The sequence below is a fragment of the Podarcis pityusensis genome (assembly GCF_964106645.2).
Source record: "Podarcis pityusensis genome assembly, chromosome: 7".
NCBI classification, from domain to species: domain Eukaryota; kingdom Metazoa; phylum Chordata; class Lepidosauria; order Squamata; family Lacertidae; genus Podarcis; species Podarcis pityusensis.
Window position 1 is genome coordinate 39,329,339 of NC_138031.1, and position 17,952 is coordinate 39,347,290.

The window sequence follows — 17,952 nt, forward strand, 5'->3', positions numbered from 1 at the left end:
AAAAAGCTCTAAGAAGGGAAAACCTGTAAAAATAGCCAATTGAGTACTAGGCATGTACAGTTACCACAGAATATTGATTGACTGATGTGGGTGGGTGGGGGGAATATAAAATGGGGAGGGGCTGGAATGGAAGGGAGCATCATGGGGAAGAATATGGCTGAATGACTGGAACGTGGTTTGAGCATCATTTGAACTATGTAAAGGCAGCAAGCAAATAAAATGATGTATGTATTGCATGGAGTGGTGAATAGGAGCACTCTGTACTGCACCATTTCATTGCAGATTTGATTTATATAATACATTATGTTAAACCAGCTGAGTGCTGGAATGACTTCAGATAGCTCTTCACTTCATTGGGTGTGTGCTGCTTTCATTAAATGAACACCACTTGAAATAGTTGCATAGCTGGGAAGCTAAGTTCAAACACTGCTGGGCGATGTGCTCATTGTGTGTCCTCAAGCAAACGAGTGTGCCTCCAACTTGAGCTAGTTACACACTCCTGTTTACTCTGCATCCAATGTGCACCAACCTCTGGTTTGGTGCATACATAGCATTAATCACAGTACATATCTTTCCTGTCATTTCTTATGAAATACTGCTTCTTGAGGTGTTTTCCCCAAAACCAGCTTTGAGCCAAACAAATTGAGAAAAAGCTGATACACAGCCTATGTTTGCTATGTGTAGTAGTAGTTGTTCTACAGGATGTAGAAACTAAAGGCTGTAAGCTAAAAGAGCTAAACTGATTATTAAGAATAAGGCCCTGTCTCTAAACTATTATGTGTCATCACCTAATTTTTCCTGCTCTGGTTCCACTGACTTATAACTTCCTCACTAGAACCAAGAACAGCAATTACACAGTTGAGTTACCCTGTTCTTCAAAGGCATGAAGCCTAAATATAATCCTATAGTACCTTATAGGAGACAAAGCACATCCTCTAATACATTCCTTTTTTTGTTCTCAATGAAGTTCAGCACAATAAGGACTCACTTGACCTTTGTCCTTTCTATAGTTCATTTTAACATTGTCTGAGAAAAGATATGGTTTGGATTTTGCAAGGCACAGGTGCTCCATCCCACTATGGACATGGCGGAGCCTCCACCGTTGCGATATGAGCACAGGACTTTTCAGACCAGCAGCTGCACTCAGGGGACTGCTTTTGTGGGCCACCAGGAATTTCCTGTGATAGAATATCAGAAATCTACTGGTGACTAGTAGGAGGTGACTTCAGAGGGCAAAAGTTCCCCTTCTACAATAAACATTCTCACTGTTGCTGTATAGATTTCCTACTAAACTTGACAGCAAAAAAAAAAAAAGTGGTAGAGAGCCACTTCACATCTGGACATAGCTAGACTTGGAGAAAGAAATCTTAGCAAATGAGTCCCATTGGCAGTGGGTGGAAAACATTTTATTCATCCAGACTTTTCATGTGACCGCCTTTTAAACATCTCTGCAGTCTTCTCTTGTTCTCCTGCAGTAGCTTTATTTTCTTTTTTATATATTGTTTTGAATTGTTGTCTTAGCTCATCATTTGCTCTGTACTTTGATATTAATGAGGGTTGATAAAGAAATTTGACAAGTAAGTGAGTTACTAACAAAATAAACCAACAAAACCCTCTATAAGACTGCATAAAACAGCTCAACGCTTTCTATTTCTGCTGTTCAACCTCTACCTCCTGCCTCCAAAGATAAGCACTTAAGGTTTAATACTTTTATGGAAGCAATCCCCTACCCTGGGAGTACGCAAGTGCCATTGAACTCAGTGTGACTTACTCTTGAGTAGACATGTTTTCTCTGTACGGATATAAGGAGAGCCCTGATGGATCAGAGTAAAAATCCATCTACCTCCAGCAAATGTTGACTTACTAATCAGCTCTCTCCTAAAATACTAGCATAACAAGGCCATTTTTTTTTCATTCAAGGGGTATTCCCTGCCTATCACAGTGTCTGAAACCATCAAAATAAATATCTCTTGAACTCCCCTTTCAGAGTTAGTAAACACTGTTATCTGCAGAACACCAGTTAAGAGACCTGTCCTTCATAGTTACAATTTACTATGTTAAATGTTAAGATGCCAAATGCACACACACTCCTTGGAAAGCTGTCCTTGGCTGTTCCAGGTGCATTAAGAGTAGAGGTGGGGGTGAGGTTTTCTTACATCAAATGCTGAAAATGCATTGGGTGCTGCACTGCAGGGGGTTGCACAACAATGCCGTAGAACAGAGTTTGAGAGGTGGAGGGTGCTGAATATTAGCATTGCTCAGGGCACCACTGAAATTTGAGACACCGAAGCCCACCACTGTGAAAAGGGGCCACATTCTGATTTCCTAAATATAGAGGGCGGGGCATTTCCTTTCTTCCATGACTTGGCTTCCAGGAAGCAATTCAGAGGTTGGGACCACCCACTGGCTTAACACCAGGAGCTGAAACACTTCATCACAGGAGTGACCATCATTCTTCATGAAGTGCTACATTATCACAGAAATGCCACATTCACATCATATACAGCGGTACCTCGGGTTACAAACTTAATTTGCCCTGGAGGTCTGTTCTTAACCCGAAACCATTCTTAACCTATGGCACACTTTTGTTATTAGGGCCTTTTGTTGCCGCTGCGCTGTTGGCTCACGATTTCCGTTCTCATCCCGGGGTAAAGTTCGCAACCCGAGGTACTACTTCCGGGTTAGTGGAGTTTGTAACCCGAGGTACCACTGTACATGAATTCACTGTCTCGTACCATTTTAAACAGTCATGGCTTCCCCCAAAGAATTCTGGGAGCTAAGGGTGTTGATAGTTGTTAGAAGACCCCTATCTCTTCCAAGCTACAATTCCCAGAGTGGTTTAATAATCCCTTCACAAGGAACTCTGGCCATTGCAGCTTCTAGCATTTCTGTACCCTTAACAAACTACAGTTCCCAGGATTCTTTGGAGGAAGCCATGACTGATTAAAGTGATATCACAGTGCTTTAAATCTAGGGTGGGCATGTGGCCCATAGCTGTCAATGTTTCCCTTTTCTTGCGAGGAATCCTATTCGGAATAAGGGAATTTCCCTTTAAAAAAGGGAAACGTTGACAGCTATGATGTGGCCTTAGTTGGACTGTGCTACAGGGGTGGTATAATGCAAGAAAGAAAGTGCAATGAGCTTGGATCAGTTTGAAACCACATATGAGAGCACTGAAATGGTAACTTTAAATGTAGGAAGTGCCAGTTCCTGGTTTTGAAGGTCCCCTGGGCAAAGTTGTCTGCTGTCCTCCTGCTATCGATTCACTTGCCAGTCCCTCTAGCCCCAGAAAGAACCACCTCTGAGAAAGTGAGGGAAAGAGAAAAGGTGAGGACAAGGTATGTGCAAGTTACTGCTCCTTCATCTTACTCCTCTCATCACTTGGCCACTCAGCGGCGGCAAGTGAACAAGGAAGAACATCGAGGAGGAGGAGAGCACAGCTAAAAGGCTGCGGTGATTTGCATTGGCTTCCATACTGGAATGTGGGGCAGGGCAAGAAAGAGGCTGTAGCTAAGAGATACAGCATCTGCTGTGCATGTAGGAGGTTCAGTCCTCAGCATCTCCAGGTGGATGTGTGAAGTTCGCAGTATGAAACAGTGGAGAGTCACTGCTGGTCAGTGCAGATATTGATGAGCTACATGGATCAATGGCCTGATTTGGTATATGGTAGCTTCCTGTGTTTTAATGATACTGACCTCTGGCATAAGCCCTGAATGGAGCATTTTACCCTTGCAAACACAGGTGAAGGCATGCTGAATGCTCCCTTGACAAAACTGTTCTCTGAAGAGTCATTTTCCTCCCTGTATAAGTATCAGATGGGGAGCACAGTCTCATGCACAATTTATGAATGGGTGATCTCTAGGCTTGTAATTCTTTGATCAAGCAACAGGTAAGCTGAAGGAATCTTTTCCAGTAATCACTATTTTACCACTGCAATGAAAATCAAGATAGTTGAGTATAGTCAAACTAAATCTCCAAGAGCTTGTTCAGTATGATTCCCGCCCCCCCAACTCAGACTGGAGAAAAAGGATTATTTCCAAATATGAAATATTGTTGCTTCTGAAAAATATATGGTATCATTAAATGATTAAATGACTTGTAAGGACACAGTCCATAGCCATTTCCACTGGAAAGTGGAATGCAGAACAAGAGGGTTATTTGTTGTGTCCTACACCCTCAAGGGACGCGGGTGGTGCTGTGGGTTAAAGCCTCAGCACCTAGGACTTGCCGATCGAAAGGTCGGCGGTTCGAATCCCTGCGGCGGGGTGCGCTCCCGTCGTTCGGTCCCAGCGCCTGCCAACCTAGCAGTTTGAAAGCACCCTGGGGTGCAAGTAGATAAATAGGAACCGCTTACCAGCAGGAAGGTAAACAGCGTTCCGTGTGCTGCGCTGGCTCGCCAGATGCAGCTTGTCACGCTGGCCACGTGACCCGGAAGTGTCTTCGGACAGCGCTGGCTCCCGGCCTTTAGAGTGAGATGAGTGCACAACCCTAGAGTCTGGCAAGACTGGCCCGTACGGGCAGGGGTACCTTTACCTTTTTACACCCTCATAGACTATAAATCTTTCTTTCTTTTTTGAGTTGTTTTGCAAATACATACAAATCAAAACTTACAAACGTGAAAAAGGGAAAAGAAATTTTAAAAGGTTACAAAAAAGAAAAAAGAAGAAGAAAACAAAGAAGAAAAGCAGAAATCTAAATAAAGTACATACCGGTAGTCTAATTCAGTTAAATCTTAATGAAGATAAAAGAAAATCATAAATAGAACAGCATTAATTCATTCATTATTAAGCTAGGTCTTTGCAAACCAAGCACATATATTTTAAACTATTGCCTCTTACATATCGTCTATTTTCCTACGAAGCTGACACTTCTTAGGTATTCATATTCTTTTGTTCTTAGGACTTCTGTTAGTCTCACAAGTTCATTATTCCTAATTAAAACCCATTTATCTGTATTTCAGTACATCCCTCATCTTGGTATCAGGGAGCTTTTTACCTTTGCAGTGTTATTCTAGACACAACCAGGTCTTCACTGCTGAACCTTGGCTCATCAGAGATTTATTAAGGTACTCCCATTCTTTCTTAACGGTCTTATTTGACTTGTCTCTTATTATATCTGTCAGCTTCGTGAGCTGCAAGTACTCGCTCAGAAGAAGAAGAGTTTGGATTTGATATCACTACCCGAAGGAGTCTCAAAGCGGCTAACATTCTCCTTTCCCTTCCTCCCCCACAGCAAACACTCTGTGGGGTGAGTGGGGCTGAGAGACTTCAAAGAAGTGTGACTAGCCCAAGGTCACCCAGCAGCTGCATGTGAAGGAGTGGGGAAGCAAACCCAGTTTACCACTGCTCTTAACCACTATACCAGACTGGCTCAGTTTACACAACCATTCCTCTTGGGTGGGTATGTGTTCCTCCTTCCAATATTTAGCCACCAATACTCTTGCTGCTGAGGGACGCGGGTGGCGCTGTGGGTAAAACCTCAGCACCTAGGACTTGCCAATCGCATGGTCGGCGGTTCGAATCCCCGCGGCGAGGTGTGCTCCCATCGTTCGGTCCCAGCGCCTGCCAACCTAGCAGTTCGAAAGCACAATTAAGTGCAAGTAGATAAATAGGTACCACTTTCTAGCGGGAAGGTAAACGGCGTTCCGTGTGCTGCGCTGGTGCTGGCTCGCCAGCTGCAGCTTCGTCACGGTGGCCACGTGACCTGGAAGTGTCTTCGGACAACGTTGGCTCCCGGCCTATAGAGTGAGATGAGTGCACAACCCTAGAGTCTGGCAAGACTGGCCCGAACGGGCAGGGGTACCTTTACCTTTTTTTTTACTCTTGCTGCTGACGTAGCATATTTTTTCTTTGGGGAAATTGTTTGTCAAAATTCCCAAGATAAATGCTTCGGATTTTTTACAAAATGTAGTTCTTAATAATTTCTTCAACTCCTCGTAGGTCATGTCCCAGAATTTTTTAATCTCTGGGCAAGCCCACCACATGTGATAGAAGGTTCCTACTTGATTTTTGCCCAACACTTATGATTATGGGTTTTATTTATTTTTGCCAGCTTTACAGGGGTCAAGTACCACCTGCATTTCATTTTCAAAAGATTCTCTCTTATTAAATAACAAGTGAATTTTATATTTTTTGTCCATCGTTCTTTCCACTTATCAAGTTCAATCACGTGGCCTAAATCCTGATCCCATTTTCTCATCCCATTTTTAATTTCTTCATCTTTCAATTGCCAGCTTATCAGTAATCTATATATTTTAGATAGTCTTTTGATTACTGTATAAGATATCTTTCTACAGATTTGATAATTCATTATCAAAGCCCTTCAATCTTTTATCTTTTTCAAAGACGGCATTCAGTTGATGAAATTCTAATCAAGTTAATCCCATCTTTTTAATTTCTTCAAAGCTCTTCAATTTTGGGCAATTTCCACCAGAAAGTAGAATGCAGATCAAGTGGGTTATTTGTTGTGTCCTACACCCTCAAAGACTGTAAATCTTATGATGAGAATAGGGGTGGAAGTTCGGAACAGTAAGATTCTCATTTGTCCAGCCACTAGCTTTCAGAAACATCCATCTTTTCCCTTACTTCATGCCCCCACCCCGAAATTCTTTTATCTTTTCAATCTGCTTCCCGTTTAATAAATAGCCAATATCTTCTGGAGTATTTGTAGTCAAAATGTATTCGTACACATTCTAAAATCCCTCTTTCATAAGGCACTGAAACTGAATTTGTTGCTATTTGTAAAGCACAAGCCACCAGTGGAGTGGACAATGACTGATTTTAAGAACACCATCACACCATAAACTAAGTGTAATATCACCCCCTAGTGTTCTCCTGCTACTTTTTTTTACAGAAGTCCCCAACCACAGCAGCATCCTCAAAGCTCTACATGCAGCTGCTGCCCACAGGCTGGAGAATGACCTCCATTAAGAACTAAGGAATTATTCTTCTTTGTTTTACTTTTGGAAGATCTAGGAGATGATTCTTTTTAATCTTCTAGATCCAGCACCCCCAAACTCGGTCCTCCATGTTTTGGGACTACAGTTCCCATCATCCCTGACCACTGGTCCTGTTAGCTAGGGATGATGGGAGTTGTAGTCCCAAAACATCTGGAGGGCCGAGTTTGGGGATGCCTGTTCTAGATGATGGCATTTCCTTTCAGAGGCCTGATTTTGACTGGCTGATACTCATGTTTTAGAGTTATTTTGTTTACTGGCATCTTGCTTACTGCTCATTTTAATCATAGCAACTTTATTTCCCCATCCCTCTTTATTACTGTGAGCCACTTTGAGCACATTGGGCAAAAAACATAAAATATATTTTTGTAAGATATAAAATTTTAAAATGCATATGCCAAAGCATATGCCACAACAGAGAGGGTTTTTTTTTGGGGGGGGGACAACTACTAATTATTAAAATCAGTAGTAAGCAACATAAAAGCAAAGGGTGGTATCCAGTTTAGGCTGCGATCCTAACCCTAGTTACTTGGGTGATCAGTAGACCTTACTGCTGTACAGTCATAGTTTTCTTTTCTTCCAAGTCAAGTAACTATTGAAATCAATGGACTTACATTATTACTAATTTTAAAGTCTCCTGATTTCCATGGGCCTACTCTTTGAGTATGGCCACCCAAGCAAAATTAACTAGGATATACTCACATATTACAAATATATTATATATAACAGTGGTTCCCAACCAACCCACCTGCATACTTGCAAACTGTTGATGGTTTTGGAAGACAACTTCATGATTTTTCTGCCTGTTGCACCAACTGTCTTGGACTCTTGGCTCTCCCTGCCTGACTTGGAATTGAACTTTCACCACAGTAGGCAGTTTTAAATGCTTTATTTAAGTCAGTACAGCGTCCCAACATGGGTCTACAGGTTACAAAGCCACAAGGCATAGCAGAGATATGATACAAGGCTATGCATAAACTAAGACGTTCCAGCAATTGCTATGTCCCCTGTGCTCTTATTTTGAAGAGCAGGGCAAGCACAGCTATTTGCTCAGATGACATCCTGGGACATGGGACTGGGCAAGGAGGTGGGTACTCCCCCAGATGCTAGAACTGGAAGGTCTGTTTATACCAGTGCTATCACCTCCACCTCCTCAGAGACAAAGTTGTTAGTTCACCATCAGATTTATCCCTAGGTGCCTCCCTTCGCTGACACGGAAAAGTGCCCCCAACCCCAGGAACTTAGGCAGTGGGCCACTTGCTCCCCACTCCTGCTATCCAGCAACAGGCTTCTCACAGCTTCCGTTTAAATATACACAATGGTAGTCATTTTAAGTAGGTTCTCAGCTGTAGCACCAACGTTAACTTACCTGAAAGCAAAATAAATCTTTCTTCAGCGTTTGCAGCTTTGGACACAAGCTTATTTTCCCCCACATGAGGAAAATTTTAAATTATTGTGCAAATATTCTTCTTGTATACCCTGGCAGAAATGAAATCTTTCTCCAGTGGCAAGTGCCTTTCCTGTTATGGCATTCCAAGATTTCTGTGTATGCTACAAAACAGGAAAGCCAAAACAGCGAGTCATCCTGAACATGTGAAAAATGCACTTCGCTTTAGGTGCATTTTGGAACATTTCAGAGCAACATAGGAGAGAGTAGTTTTTAGAGAGCAGTAGGGACCTTGTTGCTAGAACCCTTGTTCCTTTGAAAAAATTGTTATTGTGCTGCTTAAGATTTTGTTGGTCTCATGAGAGAACGCAATGAATAGCAAATTCTCTTCAGTGTTGCCAAACTTAAAACTTGTAAATAAAACAGTTACTATTATAAGATACCAAGAAGTGTAAAAAGTGTAGTATTAGTGGTGGGCTGCATTTCAGAAAGGCAGTGTGTTTAGCCAATATTGCCCCCTCCAATTGTAAGTCAATTACAGGATCACCTTTATAAAAGAAAATGACCGGATTTTGTGGAACGTGGCTGTTTTGGCTCTTAAGGTATTGATACCATTATAATATTGGTGTCAGGATACAGCTGCCTTGTGACTAAGATGGTGCTTAATAAATAAGCACTATCCAATCAGTGCACGTCACTAGACATCTGTTTCCTGTTTTCTTTCTTTCCCCATTATCATTTCATCAGAGTTTCCCTTTCACCTGAGGTTTATTTAGAATACAGCACTAGCCAAAGTATGCTGTTTTGTTTTTAAGGACACACACACACCCCAGGTTGTTCATCCTACTAAAATAAATTGAGTGGAAATGAAAACCTATTGAGCTGGAATATACAAATAATATAACACTTTTGTCTTCCACTCTTCATTAAGATGACTAACTTCCTCTCCTGCTGCCAGTTTAGTAGCTTTCCTGTTGAATGTGTCCATTTCCAGAGTACAATTGTGAATTGATTCATAAAAAAGCCAAGAAGACTGTAGCACAAATAAGGGAAAGCAATAAATGTTTCCCCTCGCCCCACATTCTCCACATTAAACCAGCAGCACAGCAACAACAAGAGGTATCACTTCTTAACCCAATAATCATCAGGATACAGAACAGGATGCTCTAAAATGAAACATGTGTTTACATTATGCGCTGGGTTTAAATGGAGGCCTTTATTTTTAGCAAAAGGTGCTACCCTAAAGAAAGATGCCTACTTTGGCACAGAAGTTACAAAAACTACATGCCTGGCACTTCGCAAGCAGATCAAAGCTTGCAATTCAAAGGGCTGCCACCATTACTCAACTAAAAAGGTTTAATCAATGAAAAAGAAGGGGTGTGTGGAACTACTGACTGCCACTTTTACATGTTTTTACCTGTAGTTCTGTTCCATTTGGGACATTAATCTCCAAGTTATTTTTAAAGCAAATTTCTATCTAATACTTATTTAAGTATTCTTTCCAAAATATTTATATATACATTTGATTCATTTAAACGGCAGAGAACTATGTTGCAACATTCTTCAAAAAAAGGAAATGTGTTGGATTGTTTTAAGTTTCAACCTGCACATTGGTCTGACACAAACAGATCAAATAATTTCGTACTGGGATTAACAAAGGCAAAATTTCTTGTGTGTCCCCCAAAAAAGCTGCTCTGATTATTCGAGCAGATTTTTTTTAAAAAGTTCTTAGAAAACCTGCAGATGTAACATACCCTCTTCAAGGGCATCCCCATCTCTCATACATCTGGTAGGCACACAACACAGGTTTTCTGCTATGCCTCCCCCCTGACCATGGAACTAACTCCCTGCTGAGGCATGGGAGTTTGACATGACTATTACTGTAAAATCCGGAGTTGAGTTGCTTCAGTATAGTTGGTGTATCCACATCTACAGCTACCACAATTATACCGCATAGTAATATGAAACCTGCCTTTGGACTGAGTTGTGGCTTCTTCATATATTGAAAAATATATGTATAATCTGCTTCTGTGCCATCTGGTTAGCTCCTTGCTCAAGCAGAGTTTTGTGCTACATCAAAAGAAGCATCCTAGTAGTTTTGACAAGTGGATCAGAGCAAAAGAGCCAGCAGAGGAAGCAGGGACAGCACTGCAGCATGCTTTAATCTTAAGAAAGGTGACTGTGGGGCTAGGGAAAAGGGAGCAGACAACACCAGTCAGAGGAATTCAGAGGCTCATATGTGCCAGCTGATTTGTTTTTCTATGATGCCTACATATAGTTGCAAAGATTACTATTTTAAAACAAAATATTTGATTATATGATTCCAGAAACAATTGCAGAAGCTAAAGGATGGTGTTGTATGTATACGTACACTGTAAAGCAGATTGTAAGCAGGTGAAAAGCACATTTATGAGATACTCAGAAGGAAATCCTGATACCAATCAACTTATCTCACATAAAGGAGGAATTTTTTAAAAACAGATTATGGAACTATTATACAGTCAACATTTTATTATTTTATTTGTACTGTGACTAGCTGTGTATTAATATAAAATAGTGACAATACAGTTTTGTGTATTGAGTTCTTTTAACAGTTGCCTCCAACCTGAGCATTCATGAGCTGTAGTATTTTAGCAAGCGCTCATCTGTTGGTTTCAGAATTTTCTTTTCTGGCATGTTTACCACCCAACCTGGAGCAAGGCCAAAGAAAATCTGTCTGGGGTCCTTGCGTGTGCTCAGCATTTGGAAGAGTTCATCTTTTGTAATATCTGGTAAGACATAACCATATTTCTTGGAAAGCTCTAGTCTTGCTTCTGAAATCTTCGATGGATCAGCCAGGTAGCCACGATTATTAGGATCTGTATAGTAACGGACAAGATTTTCAGGAGGAAGCATTCGCTTTGGAATAGGCTTGCCTTGTAGGAAAAAGGGCACTGGCTTGCAAAGAATACCTATGTGCAAAATAATGGAACAAAAAAATACAGTATTAGCTACTCTGGCATTTGTGATTTCATTGCCAAAAGGTGTAGTATGAATATTGTGTTCTTTAGCTTATATCCTGCTGCTGAGTGAGGAATAGGGCCTTCTCTGTGGTGGTTCCCCATCTATGTAACACCCTTCCCTTGGAGGTAAGACTGACACAGTCATAGGATTCTAAGTGGATTTTAAGCACTGGCTGAAGACCTACCTCTTCCTTCTATAGGCCTTTGGAGACCAGCTACAAATTGATAGATGTTGTCAGCTCCTCTGATTATATGGTTATAAATTGGATTGAAATTATTGATTGAATGTTAATGTTGTAATGCTTTGGTGTTTGACTGTAAACCTCCTTAGGTCATAACTGATGGAGGGTGGTTTAGAAATAAATATTTTAATTTTTAATGTGCCCCAAACCATATACACCTGCTATACCTCTGGTGGGAAAATCTCTTAGGAATGACATTCAAAATTCAGAATTAATATGGAAAAGGTGCAGCTTAACCTATTTGGGCCCATTAGGTTTACACAACAGCAGATTTCTGTATTGAATTCATCTATAGCAATTAGAGGATATGAAGTCAAGTACAGAGAATATGAAGTCTGTTCCCTTTATTTTCCATAGGGAAACTGGCCAAACTGCCTGGATGACGGTGAACACACTGAAGCAGAATCCAGACAAGACTGAGTTACTAGTGGCAAATGGACCACTTGATCTGGATATGGGGAAATATGTCTGTGCTGGACAAGGAATCACACTCCTCTCCATAGCTTGCAAGTACTTCTATTGCCAAAACAACAGTTTTAAACAGGGGTGGATTGTTCTCCATCACTGGCTGACAAATCTACTGTACCCATTTGTCATAAAATGGGTTTAGCCCCTGTCTTATGTGCCCTATTAATGTCTCAAGTAGTTTACCACATTGTGCTGTACATGAAACAGCCTCTGAAAACATTTTTTATTTTAATGAAATGCAGACGGCTGGACCAGACCACAGAGTTCATAAAGCACTGATCCGGGATTACCTTAATTGGCCATCCATTTGTTTCTGGTCTAAATTTGGATACTTTTTTTATCTTTAAAGCCATAAACAGTCTGGGTCCAGGATACTGTAATGCCTTCTCCATATATTAACATCAAAAGCAATGTTAACTTTAGGTAATGTCCTCAGTAGTGACATTTGACAGGGCTGAGGAAGATCCTGTTCCCCAACCCTGCTAATAGCTTAAGTAGCTGCCTACATAGAACTTGTCTTCACATAAAACAATCACATAAATCTACAGGACCAAAAGGGCAAAAAGTGCAGTAGGCAAGACCTTTTTGCAGTAGTTACTTTTCCTATAGCAAAAGGAAAGCACAGGAAGGGAAGCACCTGGAATTCTATTATGGAGGCACAATAGACTAAATCCAGGAGTTCATTTGAATGAGGAATTGTCTCTGATTTGCAGGCAATCAAAACACATGAAGTGAAAGTTTGATGGGGGGGGGGAGCAACAGAGACCCTCATGCAATTTTAACATCAGTTTATTTAAAGACATGCTGTTGAGGAAAGCATGCAGTGCCAGGTTTAGGAAGGGTCCATGGGCAAGATGTGCTCAGTCAGCCCACCTTGTAAGCTAACATATCTGTGTTGCTTACAAGCCATCTATAATCAACCATTTCCAGACAGATAACTGCCGGCCATTCATTTGCCCTTTTCTTTTGGGCTCAGCCTGCATGACTGTTCAGAGGGCAGGAAAAGTACTGCTCCCTCCTCGTCTTGTTCCAGCTGCTGCTCACTCAAGCAGCAAGAGAAAGGCGATAGAGCAGCAGGGGCAGGGGGATCCATGTCTTCTGAATGAGCTCCCTAGCAAGACGCAGGCCTAAGAATGCCAACCCTTTACACCAGCCCAGCTAAAATGGCAGGTGAAATTTTGCTCATAGCTCATTTCTGCGTTTTGTTGTTGCTGAAAAATGCAAGGGTTGCCCTCAGGAACCATCTAAAAGACTAGTTGTATATGCTGATAAAGAGTTGCGATGAAAATAAACACTGAAACAGAAAATACTGAACACTTGGACAGACAGAGGCAGTGAGAATTCTTACCCACACTCCTTGGATCATAGAAGGCTGTAGTAATAACGCCACCATTTTTTTCAATAGCAGCAATGGCGAGTTCAGATGCTATCTGCACTTCAATATTAATTTTTGCTGCAAATGTATCGGCACCCTACAAGTTCACATGAAGAGTGGTTAGGTCACATAAAGATAAGTTCAAGTGCATGGAATATAATATAATTTTCATCACCCTTCATCAAAAGAGAGAGAGAGAGAGCAAAGGATACCTTATATTGGTATCCAAACCAGTGTAACTCAAACAGAAAGAAATTTTCCCATCCCTTCTTCCACTGTGTATCCCTTCAAAAATCCTCTCCTAAGAGTTGGGGATTTATCTTGAGAAACATGGGGTAGGGTCTAAGCTGCTGTTTTGTGGAGCCCAGTTGAAAATATGAAATAGCAATCCTGCTGCACTCAAGATTGATGCTCAGTAGGGTTCACTACTTCCTTTCATAATTAGAATCACAGAAATTATTTAGCATTTGCCATTACAACAGAATGTAGAATTTCATCAAAAACATTGCTATATAAAAAAGACTGAAAACCTATTTGCTTTGAACTATTCACACCAGCAAGTCAAGCTGACAGGATGCAACATTTGCTTTCACAGAAGTAGCTGTAAGACTAGAAAAAATCATTTGGCGGCTTTCTTCTGCTATTTAAAAGTAGACTCCTTTGACATACAACAAACAGATTTTGAAATTCTCTGGAGTTTCAAAACCAGATTGCTGTTGTAAATCCAAAATGCCATATGGCCCAGGAATGAGTTGCATCTTTGGACTCTGAATTTATTTTTATAATGTTCACCCACTTTGCTGCATTCATCTCTGGAATCTATGTTACATTTAAAAAATTTGTGTGCAAGACCTGACAACACCAAGAATTTTGATCAAACATCTACTCACCAAACTAGGATTTAACTTTCATCTATTTTTCCATGCTTTCCATTGTTAAAATAATCTGATTTAAGAATGTGTCTTACCCAGCAAAACAAAACCAAGCAATCTGATAATATATACTGCTCTCTAGTGGAGTGATACCTACTTGTCGTCATTTATTAAAACAAAAACAAAAAAACAGAACATGCCCAAAACTAAATGGCTTAAAATATCATGCATTACAGACCTACCTCCTCCACAAGTTGGATACCATAATCTCTTTTGAGTGGCTGTATTGTTACACCTCTGGAATTTACCAGCTGCGTGAGGTCTATTGGTTGTGTGGGGTCAACTCTACCTAAGTCAATCAGGTACTGTAGCCTTTTGAGAGTGAGAGGCGGATACTGGCGCCTGAGGCTGTACAAACAAAGGAAAACTGTTTTAGAGTTTCAGAACTAATGAGAATATACTAAGCACAAAATGCACTGCAAAGCTCCTCCTGTGAAAGTCTCTCTGAAGTGAGTGAAATCTGCTCTACTACTGGATTAAGTGCAAAGGGTGCAACCCAAGATATCCATCACAGGGATGTTGCTGGACTATAGTACCTTCAATCCCACACTACTGAAAATCCTACAACTTCTGGGAAGTACCAGGTTCCCTATCCCAATCATACCTGGAAAGCAATCCCACCAAATTTTATCACTGTTGTGGTTTTTTTAAAAATAAAAACATATTGGTTGCAATGAGGCATGAGGGAAGGGCTGCTTGAAATGGGGTGGAGAGTTTCTCGCTCCATACATGCTACCTCTTGCATGAACTAGATAGGTTTTCCAGACCATGGATGGTCTCCGCACATGCCAAATACTCACATACAGTGGTACCTCGGGTTAAGTACTTAATTCGTTCCAGAGGTCCGTTCTTAACCTGAAACTGTTCTTAACCTGAAGCGCCACTTTAGCTAATGGGGCTTCCCGCTGCCACCACGCCACCGGAGCATGATTTCTGTTCTCATCCTGAAGCAAAGTTCTTAACCCGAGATACTATTTCTGGGTTAGCAGAGTCTGTAACCTGAAGCATATGTAACCCGAGGTACCACTGTACTGTCATAGAACTTTTGCTTCTTGTTCCTTCCTTATAATAGGATTCCAATCTACTTTTATCATGTTGCTGATAGCATTATTAACAGTGTTCCTTGACTCTAGCTGCAAAAGATTAAGCTGTGCACCAACTGATCTCACTTCTGTACACAACCAAGTACAGTGCCAGATTAAAGCTGAGTAGAGTTCTGCTGTTGAATGCAATGCACAACCTCATCATCTGTTAGGACTGGCGCATCAAGACACCCCCTGCTTCTATCTAGGCACCTCAGGTCTGATTTGGGATTTGAGAATGGTGGAACAAATAGTAATTTGAATCAAAAGAGCATTTTGCTAATCCTCTTTCCTCTGTGAGAGGCTGGAAAAATAAATCATTAGTTTCTTTTTCATTTCTCAACAATTTAGGCGCAGACGTGAAAAATCTCATATTTGTTCTGCCTTACCTTCTTAAATATATGCATGTGTTTTAAACAGCAGCGCTTTAAGTTTTTCTACATGTCTGCATGTAGTGATACTGTACCATGGTTTACTTTAAAAAGACACCCCCCAAAAAATGTAAAATACACTGGGCTACATCCAAGTATGTTATACCCAGAGTAGACTCATGAAATTAATGGACCTAAAATAGTGGTGTGTATTGATTTTGAAAGCTGATCCAGCTACTAACAATGGCCCCGATCTGTGTCCTTCAACTACACCAGTCTGGAGATGGTGCAGCAAAAATAATTTAAATTACCTCCTGCCCCCACCTTCTGTCTTCACTGTCACAACTGGAGGGCTCTGAATGCAGCAGTCCACCCCACTGTTCCCAGCTAGGAGTTTGGATTGTGCTTTCAATAAATTTTGACTACAGACATTTTAAAAAGAAAATGATCATGGAAGCAAACTTACTGGTGACCTTTATTGTAGCCATATTTTGGAATAACTAGATAAAATGGAGTTTGGCCTCCTTCAAAGCCTAATCGAGGACGAGTTCCTCTTTTCCATTGGCTTCTGTGAGTTGTTTTCCTCCATTGAGTCTTTTCACGCCGACTCTTTTCCTAAAGGAAATAGCCAAACATCAGCTTGTTACATAACACATATTCAGTTTATTTGTGAAAGAAGAGTTCTGTGACACAGGTACCCCCCTTAAAAAAAATATCATAGAAGATTGTACAATCTTGTGCACACATACTTGGAAAAAAATCCCCAATGAATACAGTGATACTTAATACTGAGTAAGCATGTATAGGAAATAAGGTCTGACTTTTCGGAACATACCACAAAATAAAATCCCATTAATTTGCATAATCCACAGCAAGGTGAGTGGTGTAGAAAAGTGAGTAGGAAAGAGGTAGAGGTATGGAAGCTGTCAGATAATAGTCTTACAATAAATTCCACAACTTGTAATTCCTCCCCAGATTTCATACATTCTAACTACTTTAACTACTCTCTCATAAGAGCCACACCATACATTTAAAGCACGCCTACCCCGAATCCTGGGAAGTGTAGCTTACCCCTCAGAGCTATAATTCCTATCAACCTTAACAAATTACAGCTCCTAGGATATGTGTGTGCTTTAAAAGTATAGTGTCTATGTAGCCTAGTGTTTCAGTATTTTTAGAATATGGGAATTGGACAGAATAGGGTAACAATGCTAAAAAACTATGACTGAAATATATGGGCATTAGACACTGCTCACAGCTTTTTAAATATTAGTGTTTGTGAGTGTGTGTGTGTATATATATATATATATACATACACCTGTAAGATTTGTATATTGCATATGCCTCAGATGAAGCAGGCTCATTCCTAGTAAATATCATGCACTATAAACTGAGCAGACTAAGATGCCATAGGGTTCTAGGGAAAATATAGTGTACTCAGATGCAATATGAGTGGGTCCAGTAAAAACATGCACACAGGCATCCTTTTGTCACCACCATGTGCAGAAAATGAAGTCACACAAGGGGGCCACTTACGGGAAATAAGCTAAACGTGGCCCTCGTTTCTTCTGGGTCCCTTTAGAAACACCAGTGACCCTATCATAAAAAGGGCATGCGACACTGAGTAAGGGAGGGGAGGCAGGGAAAATCGCTTAGCAGCGCAGAGGCGGCCTAACGCTGCAGCGTCAAGCGAGGCAGTCGCGGGGCCAAGGCCTCCCTCCTCACCCGCCAGCTTCCAACTCACCCGACTCCGGGCGCCATCGTTCGGCCGTAGATTGGCGAGGCTGACCCTGGGCAAGGTCCGCAGCAGCTCCAAGGCCTTGGCGCGGCCCCCTCCGCCTCCTCCAGCCTGCGCTGCCATCGCTCCCCTGGCGCGAGCGAAGGGCAAGGAAAGCAGGAGAGAGGAAGCGGCGGCGCGGCGGGAGAGCCCAAGAGAGAGAACCAATCAGCAGGCTCTGCGCCGGCGCAGAAACACCATCAGCCCCATGCTGTAGCTGTAGAGAAAAGAAATAATAGAGGCGCACCTCTCCCGCTTCCTCGTTTTGTCTTGGTATCTCGCCCACCCTGTGGAACGCCCTCCCATCAGATGTCAAAATAACAACTATCTGACGTTTAGAAGACATCTGAAGGCAGCCCTG

The 17,952-nt window shown here is 41.4% G+C and overlaps 1 protein-coding gene across 1 annotated transcript; it reads right to left on the bottom strand.

Annotated features, from left to right (window-relative positions):
- Positions 1–10,835: 10,835 nt before the first annotated feature.
- On the bottom strand, positions 10,836–17,808 carry MRPL15 (mitochondrial ribosomal protein L15). The gene is made up of 5 exons (XM_081013610.1): positions 17,559–17,808; positions 16,281–16,429; positions 14,544–14,709; positions 13,403–13,526; positions 10,836–11,293 (listed from the first exon to the last, which is right to left on the bottom strand). Exons 1-5 carry the CDS (start codon positions 17,673–17,675, stop codon positions 10,956–10,958), a joined length of 894 nt encoding a protein of 297 aa, XP_080869736.1. The 5' UTR covers positions 17,676–17,808; the 3' UTR covers positions 10,836–10,955.
- Between the last annotated feature and the right edge of the window lie 144 nt (positions 17,809–17,952).